The sequence below is a fragment of the Drosophila innubila genome, chromosome X (assembly GCF_004354385.1).
Source record: "Drosophila innubila isolate TH190305 chromosome X, UK_Dinn_1.0, whole genome shotgun sequence".
Classification (NCBI taxonomy): domain Eukaryota; kingdom Metazoa; phylum Arthropoda; class Insecta; order Diptera; family Drosophilidae; genus Drosophila; species Drosophila innubila.
This window is the reverse complement of record NC_047626.1, coordinates 24,518,809-24,543,669: the sequence shown is the minus strand read 5'-3', so window position 1 is coordinate 24,543,669 and position 24,861 is coordinate 24,518,809. Positions and strand designations below refer to the sequence as shown.

The window sequence follows — 24,861 nt, the reverse complement described above, 5'->3', positions numbered from 1 at the left end:
GGCACAGCTGACTTACAAATGTCTTTATACAACAATACTTTCAAATTAAACATATAAATAAAATTTTTCATTTTCTGCCAAATTATTACTAAATTAACTTAAAATAAGACCACATTTAAAATTGTGCACCTGACCATTTTTTGCTGCAAACAGTCAACAGCTTGTAGCGGTAGTTCAGTTAAATGATTTAGTTCAGTAGTTCAATTTTTGATGAACAAACTAGTCTTTGTTATCGATGGTCATCTTATTTTGTCACTGATAAAAATTTCAAATTAAAAAACGCAATAAAAAACTCAGTAAAAAATGTATAGTTTGATAAAATATTTAAAACTCGAAATAAGACAAAATTAAGGTAAATATTTTAATTAAGGTTTTGAAGTTTGCCACCCCTTGGGAGAAGAGAAGTTACAAAATTTAATTCTAAAAAAAAAAAAATATATGAATAAAAAAATTCTAGCTAAGAAAAATTGAAAAAAGGTACAAAAATTCAAAATACCTTTTTTCGGAAATGTACTTATTTTTTTAAGTTAAAAAAATCAAACCAGATCGGAAATTTTTTCTGGATGGGCAGCCCCCGATTTAATAACAAAGGAAAATCAAAACACTGAATTTTATCAACTTGCAAGATGAAACAAAGCTCGCTTTGTAAGTATGATTAATGGAATAATTACGCATCGTTACTTATATATCTGTTTACCCAATTTTGTAGCTATGTTCGCCGAAGATATCCTTAAGGATTATGGCTCGTTCATGGAGGAACATGATGACAAAATGAAATCGTTACGGACACAAATGCCCAATAATAATAATGATAATGCCGGAAGTCAATTGTTATCATCATTGTCGCCGGCTATAGAAATAAACTACGTTGACAGCAACTTTATAAACTGGCACAATATGAAATTATCGGAATCCGAGCTGCTGGCCAACAAACCACTCACAACATTGGCAAATTTGTGCAATCAATGCAACGATTTGACGAAAACCGCACAACAATTGCAATTGAAATTTGTGAACACAAATTGTCAAATAGAAAATATGCAAATAACGCAAGGATTAGACTGTACTCTCTACAACATGAGTGGGGCAATAGATTTCTTCTGTCAAATCTACTTCTTACTAAAACGCATCATTATTGTGCTTCAAAATATATGGACTCAGATTACAGGGTATTTCTCGCTTGCAACAGTCGATATCAACGAGGCGCATCTCTTTGTAAGTACAATATGTACATATTGAGAACCTGTTCTTAAGTTTAGAGCCTGTACAATATTTATAAATGTCTAAGAATTAGTTCATTGATATAATTGTTGATGGTATATATTTCATTAATTAATTGCAGAATGTTTTTGATGCAATGGTTGAGCTTTTGGAGCATATTATTATTTTTAACGAACTTACAGAGCAATCGAATCTTTCGACCAAATGGTCTCTTTATAAAAAGTGGCTACAGACACTGACCAAAAGCACAGATACCTCGCAATACTGTACGAAGTACGAAATGAATGGCCTACAAACCTCTCTCGATGAAATAGAATCTGTGATTTCTGGAAATATATTTCAGGTAATCAAACACTTGCAAATTTGGCCCATTGAAATCGATTATAATATTTGATGTTGATAGATATTCTTGGATAGCTTGCTGGATACTAAGAAACAGATGAATCTGAAAGATGCAAATGTTAATTATATTACACAACATTCCAATTCATACATTCGCAAGCTGATGAGCTCCATTGAGACGAATCAATCGAATGAATACAAGAATTACGAGGAACCCAAGCATCTAGTGCGCCTCACAGCATTTATTTGTGTCTTGCATAAGCTTGGAATACTTCTGGACGGGAAACTGATGAAAAATGTCTTGGAGACATTGTCAAGATATCAACGGGTGCCATTAAGTCGAAATGTATATTGGTCACCCCATGCATTCATCAGTAAACATGCCAAAACGCTTGTGAAGGCGCAGGATAAAGTACAGGATTGCTTGAAACAATATCAATCATCCTTAGAGAAGATTAATTCAAATGATCTAAAAACATGTCGCCAACTTGGCACTCAGATTGCGCTGTGGTCAATCAATATGGAACGCGTCTTTGCCGCTGGCCCAATTGGACAGTTGAAAACGTTCTCGAAACTAATCCTACTTGGCCAGGGCTATGGCGAGCAAGTAAACAGTCTTATTGATGGCCTGATCAGACGACACTTGGCCCTTTCGATGCCAATTACCAAAAGCGTCTTATTCACCATTTACAAGTTGATTCAGTATTTGCAAATACTACAAAAGACATTTGCAACAAATCAAATTATTTGCATACGCCTTCTGAGTTCATTATTACAATGGCAAAAGCAGAAAATTCAACATCTTCTGTTGTTGACAAAGAAGAATATACTGGACCTAAAGCTAATGCAACGCAAGATGAACATTTTGTCGACACTTAAGCTATCGGAGAGATCTATCAAAGGATACCCCACAAAACGTCGTTTAACAATTGTAAATCTTGCGTTGAGCGAATTTCTGGGCAAGGATCGCATTCTCCCCGCAGATAAACAAAAACTCTTCAAGTCCATATCGCTGCGAGTCAATAATCTCTGTCGTTACCAACAGAACATGCTGGGCCAATTTGATTCGACGAGTCTAATGAACAATTACGATTCATTGTTGTTATCCGATGCGGCACTCAAGGAGTATGTTCAACAGCAACAGAATCCCTATTTATTACAGGTCGGTTGACACTAACAATTGCTACAGTCTGCTCTCTTAATAATGCACTTTTCAATTTTGTTTTAGAATATCTTCGGAGCTAACAATAAGTTGGATAAGAACTTGTCTATATTTAAAGTCACCAAAGATGCAGAGAACGAATGTCCAACTAGTCAGCAAATCTTTGACTGGGAAAAAGAATTTCTAAGCAATCATTTGGAATTCCTTTTGCGTGTCGAGGCATTATCCCATCTGCTCCTCAGTCAGGATCAACCATTCACACAGAATACCATCGACTACAGGAACTGCATCAATGTGTCTGCTACAGAAAATTTTGGTGTTTACAACATATTAAGAGGTAGCGTATAAATTGTATATGAAATAACTATATACGAGCTTAATTGTATAACCGCAGATAACCTTGAGAACTATTTCACTGCAACGTTCTACAATTTAACGACTATTGCGCCACACGATTGGAAGTCATATGAAAAGATGCGTCATTTGGCTAATAAACTGCTTCAATTGCGACCTGTCGACGACTATTTGCCCAATCAAATTATAGATCAAGTAAGATATATGTATATGTATGTACATATGTACTGGCTTGTAAAGCGGAATAATTGTTGTCCATTACTCGTGAAGTATATTCGTTGCAATGTATCCCACTAGAAGAAGTCGACCCTATAAACTTCGTGTATATATATTGTTGATCAGCATTCCTTCCTTTTTATAATCAACTGTATTTTAGAGACTACAGAGCTAGATAAAACAAATTTGCACCACAGACTTCTCCATACCCTACGTAGATCAAGTTTTTGGTCAAAATTCCAGAATAAATATAAGTTATCCTTCTTAATCGCAAGACAATCGTACAAATATGAGGTTAAATAGCGGCTTAATGTGGTCTAATAGCTTTTAATAGCTTTGAGAATAAAATTCGTAGATAAATTTTAAACATTTATAAATTAAATAAAGTAAAGACCATCCTAAAATCGGGGACTCGACTATAGCTTATTTCTTGATAAATGTTTTAGTTTTGTGTTACAAAAACTGTAAAATATATAAAAGTAAATTAATCTACGATAGAGCTCTTGAAGATAAGAAGAAGAACTATTCAAACGAAAAATGCTAATGTTCCCTTAAAAACGAACTATGTATTTTGCTTTATATATTCGATTTGAATTTTCATCCAATTGAAGAATACATTTATTTTTTTTAATAGGGCATCGATGTGCTTCAGATAATGCGAAATATCCACACATTTGCCTCCACATACGCCTACAATATGAACTTGCAACTGTTTGTGGAGATGCAGAGTCGAAACAAACATCTGGATATTATTGGCACTCGGCACGTCGCGAACTCCGTGCAGACACATGGAACGGGCATTATAAATACTACGGTTAACTTTATTTATCAATTTTTGCGTCAAAAGTTCTATACATTCTCAACGTTCCTGCACGACGAGCACATTAAATCGCGCCTCCTCAAAGAATACCGATATCATGCCGATCACAAACATAACAAACCATATCAGTCGTATCCCTATGAAAGGGCCGAAGGCTTTATCAAGAAAATCCGCAAATTGGGTGTGTCCCAGAATGGTGAAACGTACATGGACTTGTTTAGGAAAGTTATCACACAAGTTGGTAAGTTTTCATTATATAGTATTATTGAGTTTTCAGTATCCTTATTATCTTGAATATGTATGCTCAGGTAACGCTGTGGGATATGTGCGACTTTTGCAATCCGGCAGCAAGAATGCCAACTATAGAAGTCGTTCTTTTATGTCCAGATTCAATAGCAATTTTGCACGCTGCGAGGACAAGAGTCTGGAGGAAACAACCGAAGGCTCGATTAAAGAATACGAGAAAAGTGTTGAGCATCTAAAGGAGTGCTATTCCGATTGCACCAACTACTTTAAGGTACAATAAATACACTAGCAACTATAGAGAAACTTCCTTAAGCTGCCATAACACAATATATTTATTTATTTTTTAGTTACTCATGCAAGGATTTCAACCGTTTCTCTGCAATCCACACAATCATCATCTGAAGACGTTCTTTCTGATCACACCCGCCCTGATTATGAACTATATTGACTATCGAGTGAAAGAGAAACTGAAAATGTATAAAAAGGATCAGTTGAAGTGTTCATTGTTCGAGGATGGCTTTGCCATTGGATTAATCTATATACTAAATATGTTGAATCAGCTTGGGGAATTCCACGAGCTCGGCTGGAGTCGTACAACCGCACAACAATTAAATTCCGAGCGTCTTAAACTCAAAAACATTCTTTCCACGCCAAGCAACAAGGATCATAATAAAAGTTCTCCCCTCAAGGCGGATGAAGATGAAAAGTTGCTGCAGACGGTGGCAATTACCGAAAGACATGTGAATGCCTATGAGCAGGAATACAATCTATTATATGCCACATTAAGTAGTGCTGAAATATTCTTTCAATAAATAGCATATGATGACCAATTGTTGAAAGAAACGACAAAAAGTATAAATAAAAATTTTCAGTAGTTTTTTTTTTTTTTTTTAGTTTTAGTTTCAGTTTATTAAGACGAAACTAAGTACATACATATATAAATCTGATTGTTGGTAAATTGTAAGATAAAAGACTTGTTATTTGTTATTCACTTTGTAACTAACATTTTGATAGCTGTTAATACATTTGGTTAGACTACTATTAATAAAGGAAATTACGGGTAGCTCCCATTTAATGCAAGTTATTCACAAACAACTATGTGTGTATGTGTGTATATATAGGTACAGTATATATATATATACTATATAGATAACGACTGTCTGCCATTAAAAGCAAGACAGTCGATTTAATAAATGATTCTTTAATATGTGTAAATGCATGCAAAATACAACAAATTGGCGAGTAATTAAATCTCTACCCGTAGCCAAATATACGTATGTATGTATGTATATTGATTAATTTATATACATACTTGTATATGCATGTGTATTTATTAATTTGCTGCTTAGGATTAGTCACAAATTGCTTGAATTCAATCATCGGTATTATATCTGATGAGGCATGCAAAATATGTATATATCCGAATCTTTAGGCATTACAGAGTCATGTTCACACATATATATGTATGTATATATATACTTTGTATGTGTGATAGGTAAATACAATCATACTGGATAAGGTACTATTCGGTATATATATAGATATATAGTAGGCTTGCATTAGAAAGTAACCCGATGTTTTTAACCCATTTTGAAGTGAGTGAATATTGATAACATAATAAACGTCTATTGAAAATATGTATTGTATTTCATATTATTACAGTTATTGGTAAAAAAAAAGGTGTTGGAGAAAATGCGAACGGGTTTCGTCTTAACAGAAATGCCATCCATCTTAAAGTGATCCACAATCGGCAACCACAATCTTCTTGGTGGTCTTGCCCGACTGCGAGCCATACGATTCAATCTTCTTGACAACATCCAATCCCTCAACGACTTCACCGAACACAACGTGCTTGTTATCCAGCCAAGAGGTCTTCACGGTGCAGATGAAGAACTGCGATCCATTGGTGTTGGCGCCAGCGTTGGCCATCGACAGAATTCCGGAGCCGGTGTGCTTCAGACGGAAGTTCTCATCGGGGAACTTGTTGCCGTAAATGGATTTGCCTCCAGTGCCGTTGTGGTTGGTGAAATCACCGCCCTGGCACATGAAGTTTGGAATGACGCGATGGAAACTCGATCCCTTGTAGCCGAAACCCTTCTCGCCGGTGCACAGGGCACGGAAGTTCTCGGCGGTCTTGGGTACGACATCGGAGCGCAGCTAACGCACACGGAGATAAAGAGAGGACAAAATATAAATGATTAATTAAAATAGAGCCAAGGTAAAATAAAAATAAACTAAAATAATAAAAAATAAGAATATATAACTACATATATTAAAAAAAGAATTAAAAACTATTTCATTTTTTCGAAAATAAAATGTGCAAATTTTCGAAACAGTTACTTGATTAACTGTATATTTTTGTTATACACAAAAACAAAATTAAAATATGCACAAGCAATGACCGGAAAATTACCAAGTGTATTTATGTATAAAAATAGTATAAACACATGTGTACACACTGGCACACGCACACACACAATTATAGAAATAGTCATGCACACAACACAGTAAATTAATTGCAACTCGAAAATGGGGGTGGTGTCACTGACTTGTCTAAAACTAAATTATAGATTTAAAAATCAAAATTGACGTAATCCCATTACATCATCAAATAAATTCAATTTATTCTTTTTTTAAAGTTCGTTCGTCAAAGTCAAACGGGTTTACTGAATTCTTAACACATGCATACATACAAACATGCATGTGGAAATTGAGGTTATGTTTGTGTGTATTGATTTGTGTATGCACGCATACATACAGACAATAAAATGCCGGCATTTTTGTAGCTTTCTTCTTTTTTTTGTATATGTTAAATATACAACTAGATGTGCTTAATACTTGGAATATATATTTAAATCAGCAACTAAAAATATAATCGGCGCACTTTAATTTTGCTATCTTAACACATACACTGATGTACCTTTGTATGGATTTACGTGTAGATAGGAAGCACATACATACATACATTTGTGAATACACACACACATGCAGTTTTTCTGTCTCACATACATACATACACATATCATACTTAGGTGGCGAAATGGTAATTGCCACTTAAAGCAAGTGCACTAATGTATATGCACATACATACAGACGTCTGTACATTAGCAAATATGAACTTATATGTACAGATGTACATAAAATTGTTACAATTAGTACATACTTATGCATCTGATAAGTCAACACAATATGCCGGAAAATAGTATACTTGGTAATCACGTGTTTAATTTAACAGGCGTACTATGAACTTTTCCATTTACAGACACACGTGTATAATATATACATTTGCATATACATGCATACATACACATTACTGTAAAAGTACACAGATACCAGAATACAAAAATAATTAGAATTGCAACAAGAAAATAATTTAAAAAAAAAAACCGAAAAATAAAAGATATATATGATTGTAAGCTTACCTCCATAATTATTCTACCGACGGGCTCGCCATCGGCGGTCATATCGAAGAATACTCTTGGTAAAGTACTCATTTTCGATCCGTTAGAATATTCGCGAACAAACTGAATTCCAAATTGCAACTGACCTCCGCTACTTCCACTTCGAGCTGGGGTTATAGATTTTTTAGGTAAAATGGCGGACCCAGCAAAGCGAAGTGCCGACGACTTGTGAATGTTGCGAATCAGAGTTGCACCTAAAAACGCCATCGTGTAAGTGTGTGCCCGCGTGTATGCTACTATAATTTAACACGAGCAGTGCTGCCAACTTTTTAGAGGAAACAAATAGCTGTTTCTGGCTGGAAAGCATCCGAAAAATAGCTGGAATCGCGAAAAAATCGACAAATTCCTCATCAGCCTCAATTTTGCGTTGCCGAAAGTTGGCTGCAAGAAAATACTACTTTGCGTTACGTTACTCATTTTGCGCTTACGTTAGCGCCTAATACGAATTTCGTATTATACTAATCGAAAAGATGCGATTGCTTGAAAATGGCGGAACGAGTGTTAAACCGCCAAATTGATTTAAATTTTTTTTGTTTTGACTAACGGTAATAAAATGATGACGACAATGGTGTTAGCTATTGGATGTCCATGGCAGTATTTGCGACTCAGTACAAAAACTAAGCATTCAAAATTAATAGCTTACTTACAGTGCTTGGAGCTTCCATTAATCCCAGTTTCTGAGCTCACCAAGAAAACCAATTCCCAACACAAACACACATATGTATTGTTTTTGTTTTATTTATAATTTTTCACTTAATACAAAAAATACTCTTATTTCCTCTTCTCATATTCTTATTGATTTTTTTTAAATATTTTTTTTCTTGTTATGGTATTAAATAAAAATTTAAAGCAAACAAAATGGCAACATGCGCCAGGGAGCCAAAAAAAATCTAAATAAAAATTAATCAAAATAAGAAACCCCTATTTTTTATTACATACAAAAGCTCCTTGCAGATTTATATATATAATAGGAGAATAAAGGGAGAACCCAAAAGGTGTAGGTAATTTTTATGCATATCAAATACATTATAGCTTTAATTTAAAAAATTAAACAGAAAAAATACACACTCAGGTGGGCAATTAAATCGAAATTGTTGTTTAAAATACAAGTCAAATAAAAAAATGCATAGCTTTTAGAGGAAGGCAACGGTGGCTGCTTAAAAAAGAACAATTGCTTGTTATCATATCGCGTATCTATATAAAGTCATATAAATATATGTATACCATATGTATAAGTATTATTGTATGTTATGTATATATGTATATATACATATTCTATTCATTTTGTATAGTTGTAGTATGTTGTTGTCATTCAAAGTGGTCGCTGATAGTTGCAGTTGTAGTTGTAAAGTTGTCACACAAAAAAAAAGTACAATAATAATAATAATAATAACTGTGCATGGCTCTTTAGAACTTTACTCCGAAATATCAATTGGAATGGATGTGGTAAACGTGGGCGTCTCCAGTTCCTCGTGCTTCTTCATCTTGAGACTCTGCGAAAGGAAAATGGAAAATTTCAAATTTTAAATTTGAGCACAACGACGAAAGCATTAAAAAAGAGCTGGAGAGAGAGTCTCTTACCTGTTGCAGCTTATAGTGGTTGATGATGTCCTGGTCGGCCGGGCATGATTGTGTGAATGCGTCCAGCTGATACATGTGATACATGTAACGCCAAAGCGCCGTCAAATGGGTCTGCAAAAGATTGGATTGAATTGGATTACTTAAAAGAATGTTCCAATTAAGTCTATATAGGAGTAGACTGATAAGTCATTGGCAAGAGTAAGCAACTTTCATGAATGAAAATAGATATAAACTATATTAAACTCAATTTTCATGTGAGTGAAAAGTCTTTACGCCGAGAAAACTATGGATTCTTTTTGGGTTTAAAATCGACAAGAACTTTTTCAAATTTTGATCTTATCGTTCCATTTGTTTGAAACAAAGAAAACCTTATTACCGCACTATTCAAATTCAACATTTTTGCAAAGTTGCACAATATTGCCAATATTTGAAAAGTGTGACAGTAAGTACTTCATGAAATTTTAGCGGCCATCAGTGGATGGCTTACATTTTTTAACAAAACTTTAATAAATATTTCTCATTTCTTAAAAATTCTGCAAATTTTAAAATTTGTGCCCTATATTCAAAAGTTTAGCCGGTTAAAACTTAACCAGCAATCAGTTGATAAAATTACACTCTTCAATAAATGTTATGGTTTAATTTAAAAAAAAGTTGCACTTTCGAACTTATCAGGCGACCCTCGGTGTGTCGCAGCAGTACTAACCGGTATCTCAAAGTCAACAAAGTATTTGCCCGCAACGCGAATGTGCTGGAGACGAGGCATGAGCTCACAGTCGAAGCAGCACATGGTGTCGCCGGTGAGGAATCGGGTATTGCGATTGGCCAAATGATCGTTGATCTTCTTGAGATGCGAGAGAAGGGCATTGTTCTTGGCATCATCCTTCTTGACCAGCATCAGCTTCAATTTCACATATAGATTCTCAATTAGCGTTGCCACCTCCTTATCCTGCACAAAGAGATTATAGCCGCCAGGTATATTCTTCATGATATGCCTTTCGATCTTCTCATTCTCCAATATGGCCAAACCATTGTCAATCAGAATTGGCGGATGTGTCGCCTCGAAATTGGTTCGAAAATCTGGTGGTGGCTTCTGCATATCCACTGTGGTCACCTTCAAACTGATCGTTTTCAGCTCGGCCAACAGATACAGATCCATAAAATACTCCTGACAGAACAGACAGGCGCCCTTGCGACGTCCATCAATAGTCGATGCCTAAATGGGAGAGGAAACAGGGAATTAATTCATTTAAATATTGAGGTCATATACTATAATTACATATGTATCTATTATCTATACTAAATGGCAAATTGACGATCGCGTGCCGTGTCAATTAAATAAATCAAATTAAATTCGACAAATTGTATTCAAGCCGAATACAGGTCACACTTGATAACATAAACACACCTACATACAAATAACAAATTTGTATATTTATACATGCATAAACATATTTTCGGGTCCAAAAAACAACAACAACAACTTGTTTAATTTGCATAAAGATAATACCGTCTATTCATTCCTTCAAGTTTCTACTGTAAATTTGATCATGTGACATCATCATTATCCACATTTTACGAGCGTCGGCGTTCGCGTCGACGTCGCGTGATGGCATTGTTGACGTTGACGCATGGTATCGAGTGAAAAGAAGTATCGAAAAATATTGGCGGTATGCTGTCAGGCCAGGAAGTGCCATATTCCTGGCATCACACAACACAGTCTAAATGCCAGCCACGCCTGCGTGGCATTTGACCAGCAAATACAGTACAGTGTGTGTGTGTGTGTGATGTCATCATCTTTCAACTCATGATATTGTTGTTGGAAATTGACTTGTTGATTTACCGACAGCCGGCAACAAATACATACACACACTGTCTGTGTGTGCGTGCTATAGATAAAAGCATGCAATTGTTTGTATTGTGTTTATTTTTACACGGCGCACAACAACTCCATTTACAGCGTACATAGCTTACAAGGTTGCCAGCTGTTGCCTAAAATAGAAGTCTTGTAATAATCGACGGTCAGTCGGTAAATGAGTAATCGCAATCGCCATCGCTCTAGTTAAAACCAGTGCTGCCATATCATCCTTTTTTTCGGACAGATTTGTCCCTTTTTAAAATGAATTTGCCTGATTTTTTCTGAAACATCCCCTATCCGCAAATCTGTCCTTTTTTTTTTCTTTTGTACTTTTTAATATTCGCCCAAAATATTTATTTAAAATTAAAAAAAATAAGTGAGTGGCATCCATGTTAAAGTTGACTCGATTTACTTGTAAACGAATCTAAAAGGTTATTCCCAAATTTCGGGAATCGTTTATTATAGGGCTGGTTGCGATGTTAACAATTGCAGTAAAGCCTATTACAAATCTCCGTTGTCAATTTAGCTTTTTTTTTTTTATATATATTTACAAGTTTTTAAAAGTATGTTTTTCTGTCCCTTTTAAAAATATTTGTCCTTTTTTCGGAGTCCGTCTATCCTGTTTTTCTTATCGGCTTATGGCAGCACTGGTCAACACAAATCGTTCGACAACCTGTCAACAAGCAGTACTAATCGCACGCAATGAACTGTTTTAACATTTACGCATCGATTACACTGGCAATTGAATTTAATTTTTTTTTTTAATCAGAACTAATTAATATGCGTGTGTTTTAAAGTTAATAGCTCAATAACACACAATTTAATATCAGATACATCTGCATGTACATTTGTATCTATTTGTCGGTATTGTTGTAGGGTACATAATATAAAATAAGCAGCCAAGCATGGGCGCTGGAACGGGCAGGAAGGGAGCGTCGTCACGGGTGCGTTGTCACTCAAAGCATTTAACGCTTAAGCTTTAGCGGTTTTTTTTTTGATTGCGGCAGAAATATTGTACATGTGCCTTGTCGCATTAGCAGCCAATGTTATTAACTGTTTGTCGATACACTGATACAGATACATTGGTTGGTCACACAAACCTACCAAATGACCTGATTACTTTTCCCGAGAAACTCTTGCACTTCCAGACACATAGAAGTACATATCTGACGTGTAGTGTGTCTGGCAAAAAAAGAAGGTAATTACGTTTGCAATATGAATTGCAAAATGTATGTTGTACAACACTAGCATGTGTACAACGTCAAAGGTCAAGATGGCGCTGGCCCCTCTTGCTCGCTCTCGCTCTCTCTGCATCTGTTTTGTATTGCAATTTAATTGAATGCAACTTGAAAAGCTGATTGCAATTGCCAATCGAAAATAGAAATGACGAACGCAACAAACCAAAAGCGGTAATCGACGGCAATCGAAGCAAATGTCAAGTGCCATACAATTTATACAACATTTCATATTTGAAGACCATAAGCAAAAAAAAAGTGCTTGCCAAAAACTACAACCGCTGATCAGCAATGAAAAAATCATTAATTTTAAATACATTTCATTTAGCTTGCAAACAAATTTTTGAATGTGTGTGGCAGCAGCTGGGGAAGAATATTAAGAAGAAGCAGACATTAAATGGCAACTTGGCATCATTCAGAGAAGTGAGACAAATCTATTCTGTGGTTTATCGTCTCTCTCCCACCACTTGTTATCATTTGTGAGTGTGTGTGTGTGTGTGTGTCTACGTCTATTCCTAGCAAAAACATCTCCAGACTGTTCGATTCCTCTTGATTTTTTGCTTTTGTTGTATAAGGGGAAACGTAATTAAACAGAAATAATAGTGCGATAAGATAAAATAATAATAATAAAATACAAATTGTTAGCGCGTTCATTAATACATACGCACGTATACATACATATGTATGCGTTTCGGTTCGAGAGTGCTTTATTTTTGGAACCGGTTCGCGTTGACAGCTGCAGTGAGCAATATTTTTCGGCAACGGCAATATGACGTTTGTATGAATGTATTGTATTTTTTTTGCTATGCACATACATATGTACATATGTTGAGGGTGGGCAGAGATGTCAACCTTGAGCGCTTTCTTGTCGTTCGCCCAACCGTATGCCGCATATTTCCATATACATATGACATATCTTATCAGAGAGCAGCGGAAGCAAGCACAGCAAAAGCAAAGGCTTCACACCATGATGAAGTAATAGCCAAAAAAAATAATCAAATATTATCAAGAGTGACTGAGTGCCGTATGGAAGAAAGGAGAATGAAGAGGTGCAGAAGGGGGACGAAGGAGCTTGAGCTTGAAGAATGCTCACTGGCTCGTATCTTGGCCTAAATTGGTAAATGGCTAATGGGTTTTTTGTTTTTTTTTTTGCTTACATTTTCGTCTTCACACTCTTCAAACTTCGTGCCTCATTATTATTTATGGCCTGCTGAGACGCTCGTCAATTTTATTTTCAGAACTCTGTGACTTATTTGCTATTTTAGTTAACCACATTGTATACAAGTCTGTACAGATAAAGAACGAGTGTTAAGTAACTTTTATAATACATCCTCTTCAATTGCGAAATGCATTTAAAAGGCACTGCCAGAAAGATAAACATAAACATTGCGCAGCTTTTTTTGGCGTGTATTTTTGGATTTGTCAATGAAAATGCATCCACACACGCCACCCGCAACCAGAGCAACATGAACAGCAACAACAACAAGCAACAATAGCATGACAAGCCTCTCTTGCGTGCTTTGTTTAAATGTCATGCTGGAGCGCCCTGGAGATGGACGCGTGAGCTGATCGTGAGCAAGTTGGCTATGAATATTTAAGGATTGCGCATTTGTGAAAATAGTATTTATAAATAAATAATATTTATAAAGTGAATATGATTGCTGCAACCGATTCAGATGTACCATCAATTTACATATCTTGTAGTGGGGGCAGAAACAAAACTGTTCACACCTCAAATCTGTTTAAAGACAAAAGTTAACGATATATTTTTGATGCCAAATAAAGGCATATCGAGCGAGGCTCGTCTTCAGCAAAAAGCTTACAAAACAATGAGCGCAATTGTTGCCGTTGTTTTGTTTTGAGCTGTTGATCGTATGTAAGTGTGTGTGTGTGTGTGTTTGTGGGCGATGACTGCTTGGGCCTTTGGCTTTGGCCAAGGAGGCGGAAAACTGCACACGAGAAAAACCTGTTTAGCGTTCAATGATTGTGTTTTGTTGGTTAGTTTGTTGGACCTCGAACACAACGAACACACATTTGTTTTGTTTGCAGCAGACACGAACGACAAGCATAGCCAGTTGGAAGAGTGAATGCTGCTGTTGCTGTTGTTGCTGTTCCTGCTGCTTTCTTCATCTATGCAACATAATAACAAACGGGCGCAATGTATTTGGGCGCAAAACCAAATTGAACTTTCACTTTTTGCTTAAACGCTTTATTTGTACATTTACGTGTTTAGTATTGTTGTTTTCCTTTTGATTGCAAATGGCAAATGTACATACACACATATGCACATTTATTTGTGTGCGTGCATTATGTCAAAAACGCTTCTGCTTTATTGAGAGAGGAGTGCATTAAGTTCAACAGGTGCGCTTTGGCAGCCATGTTTCACTTTCTCTCACTGACTCGTGACTAGGCAGCAACAACAACGTACATAAAAGCAAAAGCTCATCACAGAAGGAAGAGGGTGACAACTGAATTGCAGTTAGAGTTGCATTACTCATACTTGTTATGTAGGGTGCGGCTCATAGACACACACACTCACACACAGGCGTGCATGTCAGAGGAGTGGAGTATAAAGGCCCTAATAATAATTGTTGCTTTACTAATAGAATCAACACTGGCTTTGCGCAAAGACAATTACTTGGGCAAACAAACTGTTCGACGAGTTGAAGTATTTTTGTCTTCGACTTGCATGACGTAGTCGCCAAGATATTTCGAAATCATAAGCACACTTCAAAGCAATGGAAACGTGTGCGTTGTCAGACAATTGGCGCTATGAAATGCGATTAAGTTTATGTCAGATAAGATGTTATTAACTAACTGAAAAGAAAATGCAAGAATGCTTTTAGTAGGGCTGCCAATACAAATGCAAATTTCAACACACACTTATACATCTGTTATGTGTGTGCTGCCTAGCTGGTCAAGAACTTAAAGAGGAGAGCGAAAGAGAAAACCAGTTTTTGCGATGCTTAACTTAGAAACAACAACAAAAAGAAGAATAAGAAGAACACACTGACTGAGAGCAGAGCCAATACAAAAGGGGGCGGCGGTAGACAATGATGATGAATAAATATATATATATATAAAAAAAAAAAACGTAAAATGAACATAATGAATACGTTTTATATTTCATGTGACACAAAAGTGGGGACAAGCAAAAGGTGACAAAAAAGAAGAAAGTGTGTGTGTGTGTTTGTAAGTGCAGCAGCTATTTGCAACAACAGAAGCAGCATTTTCACTTTATTGCGGCACAGAAAATTTGCTAAGCGCGCATAAAGAAATCTAACGGACACATATACACACACATGCATAAGGTATGCATGTATTTACATAAATATATGCAAGTGCCTGGCTAAATAAACTCACCTTTATGATCAATTCGATCTCGGGCACATCAAATTTGGTGGTGCCGTTCGTCGTCTCCTGCTGCGGCTGTGTCTCAACATCGGCGGCTGACATGTTTTAAACGCTTTGGCAAAAGCTATAAGTTCTCTTGTTCAAAAAGTTGCAAGTTTACGCAGTTGCTGTTAGTGTTTTTTTTTGTTCTCTCTTTAAGTGATGTTTGCGTTATCGTCGTTCTCGTTGTCCGCGTGACGTGCGTACGTGTTTTACTTTTGCTGTTTTTGTTGTGCTAATTTTTATTGCCAATATTCACACACGAACACAGAACACAATTTCAAAATTCACTGTACTTTAGCACGCTTGTATATGTAAAATCTTTATTAAAAAAATACGTTGCTTCCCGTAGCAAGCGATTGCGGTGTGTGCTGCCTGTTTTGCTAAAGTTGTGTGTCGATATCGTTGCGACTATAAGTTCGCAGGTTGCCACCCAGTAAAATTTTTTGATCTGGTTCGATTTTTGTACTCACAGAATAATAGTTAAATTTGCTATAAAAAAAAAGGTATTCGGAATTTTTGTACCTTGTTTTAAATTTTCTTAACTTATTTAGATAGAATTTTTTTTTTAATTTTTGCAGCGATTTTGTTAGAATTTTCTTTAAAATATATATTTTTTTTTTCTAACTTCTCCCCTTAGATTGACTAACTTCAAACCTTTATTTATTTTTATCCAAAAATTTGAACTTAAAATTTTAATTAAATATATTAATTTTATATTGAGTTTTTTGCATTTTTAAATTTTGCAATTTTAATCAGTGCTGGCAGGTTGGCCGTCAGTGCTGGCAAAAATTTGAATTTTATTTTTTTAAGCCTTGACAGCCCTGGAAATTGCGCGGGCAACTTAAAAATTTAACGTCAATTTGCGCGTGTGGTTTCTGGCTGGAAAGCATCTAAATTTAAGGCCATACATATATAGGTGGTGTAATTTTATGACGAATGGCGGTACAGCTTTAAGCGTGTGACAAGATTCATTTAAATGATTACCTTAATTTAATTTAGTTACTAATTAAATTAAAATTAAAAATTAAAAAATTGCTAATAATTTTTATTTAAATTACGTGGCACGATGATTTTTAGCTCCAAACACCACAAGCTCGATATTTGTGGCGGTCGGGCGATCGATAAGTGTCGATATTACAATTCAAAAGCAACTATGCGTATAGCCGGCGTGCGGCGAGTTTAGAAATTTTGACAATTTGTTTTTCACGATTTTCGTTGTTAAATTAATATAATTGTTAGTTATGGATCTAAACGAATTGCTGCAACAGGCGCAGCGCCTGACAAATGAGACCAAAATGGACACCGAACTGCCCCGCGTGGAGCGTACACTGTCGCAAGTGCTTCAAGCCACACAGGAGTTGCATTCGCGCGTCACGCAGACAGGCACAAATGATTTGCAGGCGTAAGTAATAAATTAAGTAATTTAATGCCTGTGCATTATCAATAAATATAAATGTTTTTTATGCAGACACATATTGCTTGGATCCAGAGGTGTGGATCTACCAAAGTTGACACAAAAGCTAGAATCGTTAAGTGCCCGCAAATCTTTCGAGCCACTGAATCCGGTTTCCGACACCGATGTGGAGGGTTATCTAAAGAACGAACGCGAGAATGCCATTATTGCAGTAATTGAAGAGACCAACGTCAACGTAAGGCAGTTGTTATTTCTAGGAATTGCGATTATTTTTAAATCAATTCATTGCTGTACAGATATTTAAATCGGTGGATCGGAACAGGATGCGTTGCATTTATGCAGAGTGGGGCGAGGATAAGGAGCGTCTGCTCAATGCCCTGGTCGGGCCCAATCAGGAAGACTTTCCCGATGTGCATCGCCAGATGGTGTCAACTGTTTTGCCACAGGAAGCCTTACCACGATCCCGTCTTAATCGCATTGAGTCTCTATACGCTCAAGAGATTTGCGCCTACAACCAATTTAAAACTGCTTACATTCAGCAGAGCAGCCATCGTCCTAATCTTCTCACCAAACTTACCCAGCTGGCGAAGGAGAAGCTAAACGACATCGATAATCAAGTGCCCGAAATGTGGAGCGTACTCTCGTACATGGCCAATGTGTCGCCTTTAGTGCGCAACTCGGATCCCATCAAGGCACGACAGACTGGGCCACAATTTGTCCAGCAAGCACTCGCCTATCTAGAGCAATGCTATAAGCAATACATGAACACAGTCATCCAGAAGAATCGTCTTGTCGGCCTTCGTGGCGGCATTCCCAATGTCTACAACACGGTCAGCTCATTTGTCAGCATTAGCTTTCAGTTGCCACAGTCCTTGGTCGGCCTGCTCGACATCTCAAATGGTCGTCCACTCTGGTCTCTTGTCTATTACAGTCTGCGCAGTGGTGATCTTGGCGCTGCCGTTCAGTTTCTTAAAGAAGGCGGCGTTTGTCCGGATCTTCTGAAGCTGTTGCAGCACAAGCAGCAACAACAGAAGCATCAGCAATCGCATCAGCAGCTGGGCGACCAGGAGAGGCCCCACACCAAGCTGGAAGGTCAGCTAAAGCTCGAGTACAACAATAAATTGCGTGTGTGCACGGATCCATATAAGAAGGCGGTAAGTTCTCGATCAATATATACATTCAATTTGAACGTCTAGATAATCTCTTGATGCTTGCCAGGTGTATGCCATTGTGTTGGCCTGTGATCCGCACGAGCCCCACCAGGAAGTCGTCCGCACCATCGATGATTTCCTATGGATGCAGCTGTCGATGCTCTGCACAGCTGAACGCTCTGATTATCATATCGAGCGTCTGAGTTACGGTGGCCTACAGTCTCTCATACTGGATAAATATGGCGAGAATTATTTCAATGCACGAGAGAAGACGCCACTATACTTCCAGGTTCTTGTGCTCACGGGACAATTTGAATCGGCCATTGAGTTTTTGGCCCGCACAGATGTGAATCGTCCGCATGCCGTCCACATGGCCATCGCTCTAAATGAGCTCTCGATGCTCGGCACACCGAGCTCAGTTCAGCAGCCTCTGCTCAGTGCTGATCCACAGGATCCGGCGCCAATGCGACGCCTTAACTTGGCCCGTCTCATCATCATGTACACGAAATGCTTTGAGCAAACCAACACCAACGAGGCGCTCCAGTATTATTACTTGTTGCGAAATTTCAAAGCAGTCGATGGACGCAATTTGATGCTTACTTGCATCTGTGATTTGCTCGTCGAGAATTGTGATGATCAACTGTTGCTATTGGTGTTTGGCAATCCCGATCCCCATGATCCATGGGGCTACAGCGGGTAAGCAATAAATCGGTAAGCAATTATACATTTTGTTAAACTTTCTTCCTTGTTTTTGTAGTGGCATCTTTGCACAGTTTAGCAACATGGTGCAAGATAAGCATGTGCTAGCCACCATGGTGGGTGATGAACTAGCGCAACGCACCAAATTTGAGGCGGCCATCAAGCTGTACTTTATTGGCGGCCAGCTGGAGAAGGCACTGCGTTTGTTGTGCTCCCTGTTGACACAGGTGGTGCATCAGCCGGCACGACAGGGCAGCATGCGGGAGCACCTTGTTGACATCACGGAGCGCATGAATCTGGCATTGGCCAAGCGTAAATTGGATGTGGATGACCATGTGTTGGGCACATATCAATTGCTGTCACAGCTTATGAAATTCTTTGACTATTATCATGCTGGAGAGTCACGTCTCGCCACCGAGGTACTGGCCAAGCATCGCATTATCCCTGACAACTGCCGGGAGGTTGACAATTGTGTGAGCAGCCTGAAACTGGTTGGTGCTGATATCATCAAAGTTCTGCCCGATGTTCTGCTCGCTGCCATGGACCTCATCTACATGGAGTATCAACAAGTCAAGACCGGCCATGGCAGCGCTCCCCACGACGAAACCAGCCAAGGACCAGGACAGGGTCATAGCGACAGCAAGGAAGAGCTTCTCATGAACTTACGGCAACGTGCCAAGGCGTTGACCAACATGGCAGCCACATTACCTTATCGCATGCCCTCGGACACAAACAATCGCCTCGTGCAGCTCGAAATTCTGATGCACTGAAGCATTACAAAAACCAATTAAATTGAACAAATGAAACTGCCAAACAACTCAATCGTTTGTATTTATGAAATGTTTCCCTTTATTATAGTTTGATATTGGTTATTGGAAATATTTATGTTCAATTTGTTTTTATGTATATCTTTTGTGCGTGCAAATCGTTATAGTATATATATATATATCATATTTTGTAATAGTTTTTTGGGTCAGTCCAGTCACGAGGTCAGAGCTCAGCCCATATACTGATAGGAGGCGCACACGGGCTCCTGGTGGCGTGTGTGCGGTGAGGATTGCAATGCGAGGCGCTGCAAGTGACAGCCACGACAGAGAAGTCGCCCGTCTAGCGGATAACAACGCTTGTCCGGCTCATCGGTCAGTTGCATGCCACACTCCTCACAGATATAGCAGTCCACATGGAAATCCTTGTCCATGGACACAACGCGCACGGTCTCATCTGTGCCCTCCACGGGTGTGATGCCTGCAGAAAAACCAAAACAAAATACAAATACATTATATTTAGAGAAAGAAAAGTTATCTTCATGTTGATTTTAAACCAATTAAACTAGCATTAAATTATTACAAAATAAAAGATGTCTAAGTTAAATTTTCTTGAACATCGAAAAGATATTCATATAAAATTCCATCTTTGATTAAAGGTTCTTATGGCAGCTATATGATATGGTAATACGTTTATAACAAATATTGATAAGCATGTTAAATATATCGTATAATAACTGAGTTTAGTTGGGGTATCTCAAAAAATAAAAAAAGCATAAACTACTGCATGCAGTAAAAATACTAATTTATACCTAATTTCATCAAAATAACTTTTTACACGCTCTATGCATTATTGAAATTTTAAATTTGCTGGGTATTACACAGAAAACAAATCTTAAATTGTTATCAATTAAAAAAAGTGTGAGAACCAGAAAAACAATAATTTTATGATAAAAAACAAATTAAAACACTTTACCAAGCGTGATTAAATTTAACTAATTAACTGTCTATCACTAGATTTGAAAACTAATCACTAAATATAGGAGTAATATGCTTGGTTTTCGTAGATATGCACACCTTTGCCACAACTGGCGCATTTGGGAGCAAACATGCGATGATAATCGTTGACACAATAAATCTTGTGATCCACATCGACGGTAAAGGGAACACCGTCGAGGCATTCATTGCAGATGCAACAACGAAAGCAGCCCGGATGATACGATTTGCCCATGGCCTGCAAAATCTGTTGGAAATAAAAACATGAGTTAGAAAGAGTGCTAGGAACAATGAAAGCGAGATAGAGAGAGATAGTTCATACCATTTCCATGATCAAATGTCCACAAATGGCGCATTTCTCAGCCGTCTGCTGAAAACCTGAATACTGCAAAAGGAAAAAAAAGAGGGAGAGAGGTTAAGATTTATCAAAAATATTGTAAATCATTTTAAAGTCTGTTAAAATTTCTAAATTAAGGAGAAAGTTGAAGGTTCGAGGTACTACGAAATGAAAATATTCAGATTATAATGTTGATTATTGTTTCCCACAACAATTCTATAGGTTAATAAAGAGTCCTTATAATTTATGCACCTACCATGTAATCCTCCTCGCAGTAGACACGCCCATGAACATTGTAGAACGCCTTGCCGCGCAGAGCACGTCCACAGGAGCAGCAAATGAAGCAATTTGTGTGATACAAATTTCCCATCGCCTGACAGGCTTGTCCAGCGCCTTTCACCTTCTCCCCACAGGTGTGACAAATGCCTGCAACAGATTGTGTTAATCAATAAGAATTTCCAATTTGTATTTTATATATTTACGTACCGAAATATTCGCCATGCTCCTCGCTCTGTTCAATCTCCTCCTCCAGTTGTCGCGTCAGTTCCTCAATCTTGCGCTGCGCCTCGGTCGGACCTGCCGGACGCGGTGGTGTCACGCTGTATGGCAGCAGATTCTTAGTCAGACCTGGCAGCGAAAGAAGCGGAGAGCAGTTGTTAAAAGTGTACTCGACATTGGCATACCCGGCGACAAAATTACTTCTACAAGTGATTTCATGACGTTTTATGTTTTCATCTTTTTAAGAATTATTTACGACTTTTTCCAAAGGAAAATTATAAATTATTATTATTATTGAGATTTATTTCGTCAACTGCTGTTTACTAAATCAGTATAAATAAAATAATAATTTCAAATGGCTTTTATTCACTCTTTCATAATATGTTCAAGACTTTTGTTTTGGAATAAAAATCTTTGAAGACTGTTATTTTTTTGCTTTTAGTTTTTCGAGACTTTAATATTGTTTTAAGAGTAAAGTTGATTTTTTTTTAAAGTCAGCCTTCGAATATTGATTAAAAGTTATATTTATTTTACAATCTTTTACAAGGTTCTCTTTTTAAACAAGAGTTTAGAACGAAAATACTAATAACTAAAGATTTGTTATTTTTTTTTTTTTATAATGTAGTTTTGGCAAGTCTTTTTAAAATTGTTGCAAATATTCAAGATAGAAATTTCAAAACTGCTATAAAGTTTTTCTCTATTCAACGCTGAAAAAAATTGTACCGATCAGTTAACAAAAAAAAAGTTTTTCAAAGCACAAAAATTCCCAGCAAGAACCTACATTTAACTAGATTTGACTAACTCTAAAATCGACTTTGTTCTTGCTGTTGGCAAAGAATACTATATACTTCCGTCAAAACTTTTAGGGTACGAGATTGCTTTATCTGACCATTTTCAAAAATCTGCACAAAGTTGTAATACACTTTGTTGCATTTTATTATGCAGGGTATTTTAAATTATTATAATATATATTTTAAGAATTAGGTTGTTGCTAGGGATTGTCGCAGGTTATAATGAGAGGTCTATAAGAGAGGGTTAGCTTAGCCTAAGTGGGTGGGGGCGGCATACCTCGTTTGGGCCGCAAGGCGGCTGTGCAAGCATTTCAAAAAGGGAATTAAGAAGTAAATTAGAGAAAGAGAAAGATACATAGTATTAAAAGAAGCATTGTTAGAGAGAGAATTCTCAATGTTGACTGTAGGAAGTGTTTCACTGTACTGTCATTTACCTGTGCTACTCTGCGAGGGCGTTGGTGATGTTGCCACCGCCAGTGGCGCCGTTATTGAAATGGGCGTGGCACGCAGCTGCAGTGTTGCGGGTTGCTGTTGTTGTTGTTGCGTTGTCGATGTTGTTGCCGTTGTTGTCTGTACGGTCTGTGTTTGTTGTGTTTGTGGTGTTGACTGCGGTTGTGTTGCTGGCTGTGGACTTGCCGCATTGAGACGCACATTATTGGGACTGCGACTCTTGGCAGTGTTGTTGTTGTTCATATTGTTGCTGTTGATATTGTTGCTATTGTTGGTGTTGTTGGTGTTGTTGCTGCTGCGATGCAGATTGGCCGTCATGCAGACGTAATCGGAGCTGTTGATGTCCTCAATGTAATTGGGATTGACGGACACATTGATGCCCTGGTGCAATTGTTGCTGTTGCTGCTTGATGGGTGTGTGCTGTTGCAGTTGCAACTTGGCCAACGGCGTGGGCACCGGCGATGCCATTGGACTCAAGTGACTGGGCAGTGATAGATTGCGATAGCGTTGTGTCGGTGAACCCAATCCGCCAGCAACTGTTGCTGTTGCCGCTGCAGCCGAGCTGTTGCTGCTGCTGCTGCGTTGATGCAATGGAGATGTGAGCACGGTGTTGGATGCTGCCATTGAAATTGGCATTGCCATTGCCATCGACATGGACATGGGCATTGGTGTGGGTGTCGCCATCTCCGTGTGCTGATAGATTGTTGCCGTTGCCGGCGATGCCTGCGGCTGTGCACGTTGCCCGGAATGGGGTATGATATTCTCATAGATAGGCGCCGTTGCCGACAGCTCCTCAATGGGATTGGGATTGTGAATGGGATTGTGATTGTGATTATGATTGTGATTATGTTTGGGCGCCTCCGGCACGGGCGTGTGTGCGAATCGACCGCCTCCAATCGGTTGCATTAGCAGATAATCATTCAACATGACACTCTGACGACTGGCGGGACTTTGTGGCTGTGCCCGCTTCTGATTCGTATCGAATTGCCCGTAAAACTCCAGATTCTCATAAACGGGCGAATGCTTTTGCGGCACAATCCGTTGTCCCAGCACCTGAGCGGTGGGCGCATAAATGTGCGGCGAGTTGCCACCTGGTTGACTAAGTCCGCTGCTGCTGCCGCTGTTGCTGTGGTTGCTGCCATTGGCCATCATCATCATCATCATGGGATCCATGTTGGGCTTGGGCGTTGCGGTTGCATACTTGGAGGCAGCTATTATATTGCCGCGTTCATACAACTTGTAATCCTCGCTGCTTGGCAAACGTTGTTGTTGTTGTGGCTGCTGTTGTTGTTGTTGCTGCTGCTGCTGTTGTTGTTGCTGCTGTTGTTGCTGCTGTTGTTGTTGCTGCTGCTGCTGTGTTGGTTCGTGCATAAAATGCTCAATGGCGCCGGGCGAGCGCTGATAGCTGCCAATGTGCAGTCGCTGCATCAGTGTCTCATAGTCCGAATCACCGACAACTCCGCCGCCTCCGCCCCCGCCCACCGCGCTGCTGGCATTTCGATGCGTTCGCTGGGTGGTCATTATACACACACACACAAACACGCATATACATATACAATGTACGTATATGAGTCTTTAAAGGGAGCGTTTTACGTTTTTGTTTCGAATTCCAAACAAAACGCCGCTTGCCGCTTAGCCAATCAATTTATTTTGTTTTATCGGCTTTTGCTTTGTGTTTATCAGCTATGTAATCGCAACATTTTTCTTTAATAATTTTGTGTGTTTCAATTTTGTGGAAAACAAAGACAGAGATATGAAGAGAAGAATCTCCCATCTACATAACACACACACTCGCTTACACACAGGCATACACATGCAAGGTGGGATTGTTGATCTTATATCGATTCATCGATATTAACGAGTTATTATATA

At 38.1% G+C, this 24,861-nt stretch overlaps 5 protein-coding genes across 6 annotated transcripts; 2 read left to right on the top strand and 3 right to left on the bottom strand.

The window, feature by feature from the left end:
- The first annotated feature begins 568 nt into the window (after positions 1-568).
- LOC117794264 (WASH complex subunit 4) lies at positions 569-5,456 on the top strand. Its single transcript, XM_034634857.1, has 9 exons — positions 569-645; positions 710-1,215; positions 1,343-1,564; positions 1,625-2,725; positions 2,792-3,062; positions 3,120-3,274; positions 3,930-4,356; positions 4,424-4,632; positions 4,709-5,456. The coding sequence occupies exons 1-9, from the start codon at positions 627-629 to the stop codon at positions 5,171-5,173; spliced, it is 3,375 nt and encodes a 1,124-aa protein (XP_034490748.1). The 5' UTR covers positions 569-626; the 3' UTR covers positions 5,174-5,456.
- Positions 5,457-5,985: 529 nt separating this feature from the next.
- LOC117794273 (peptidyl-prolyl cis-trans isomerase) lies at positions 5,986-8,044 on the bottom strand. Its single transcript, XM_034634869.1, has 2 exons — positions 7,784-8,044; positions 5,986-6,518 (listed from the first exon to the last, which is right to left on the bottom strand). Exons 1-2 carry the CDS (start codon positions 8,027-8,029, stop codon positions 6,093-6,095), a joined length of 672 nt encoding a protein of 223 aa, XP_034490760.1. The 5' UTR covers positions 8,030-8,044; the 3' UTR covers positions 5,986-6,092.
- A 774-nt stretch (positions 8,045-8,818) lies between these two features.
- On the bottom strand, positions 8,819-16,307 carry LOC117789899 (chloride intracellular channel exc-4). The gene is made up of 4 exons (XM_034629077.1): positions 15,857-16,307; positions 10,107-10,616; positions 9,404-9,514; positions 8,819-9,315 (listed from the first exon to the last, which is right to left on the bottom strand). The coding sequence occupies exons 1-4, from the start codon at positions 15,947-15,949 to the stop codon at positions 9,238-9,240; spliced, it is 792 nt and encodes a 263-aa protein (XP_034484968.1). The 5' UTR covers positions 15,950-16,307; the 3' UTR covers positions 8,819-9,237.
- A 726-nt stretch (positions 16,308-17,033) lies between these two features.
- Positions 17,034-19,970, top strand: LOC117785483 (nuclear pore complex protein Nup93-1). The gene is made up of 5 exons (XM_034623537.1): positions 17,034-17,291; positions 17,358-17,538; positions 17,600-18,457; positions 18,522-19,150; positions 19,212-19,970. Exons 1-5 carry the CDS (start codon positions 17,131-17,133, stop codon positions 19,921-19,923), a joined length of 2,541 nt encoding a protein of 846 aa, XP_034479428.1. The 5' UTR covers positions 17,034-17,130; the 3' UTR covers positions 19,924-19,970.
- Positions 19,971-19,978: 8 nt separating this feature from the next.
- LOC117785490 (LIM domain-containing protein jub) lies at positions 19,979-24,797 on the bottom strand. Of its 2 annotated transcripts, XM_034623548.1 has the most exons (7): positions 22,974-24,797; positions 22,817-22,837; positions 21,737-21,877; positions 21,507-21,676; positions 21,236-21,298; positions 20,995-21,160; positions 19,979-20,398 (listed from the first exon to the last, which is right to left on the bottom strand). In XM_034623548.1, the coding sequence occupies exons 1-7, from the start codon at positions 24,508-24,510 to the stop codon at positions 20,151-20,153; spliced, it is 2,346 nt and encodes a 781-aa protein (XP_034479439.1). In that variant the 5' UTR covers positions 24,511-24,797; the 3' UTR covers positions 19,979-20,150. The 2 variants fall into 2 exon arrangements, with proteins under 2 accessions (XP_034479439.1, XP_034479448.1); XM_034623557.1 differs by lacking the exon at positions 22,817-22,837.
- Between the last annotated feature and the right edge of the window lie 64 nt (positions 24,798-24,861).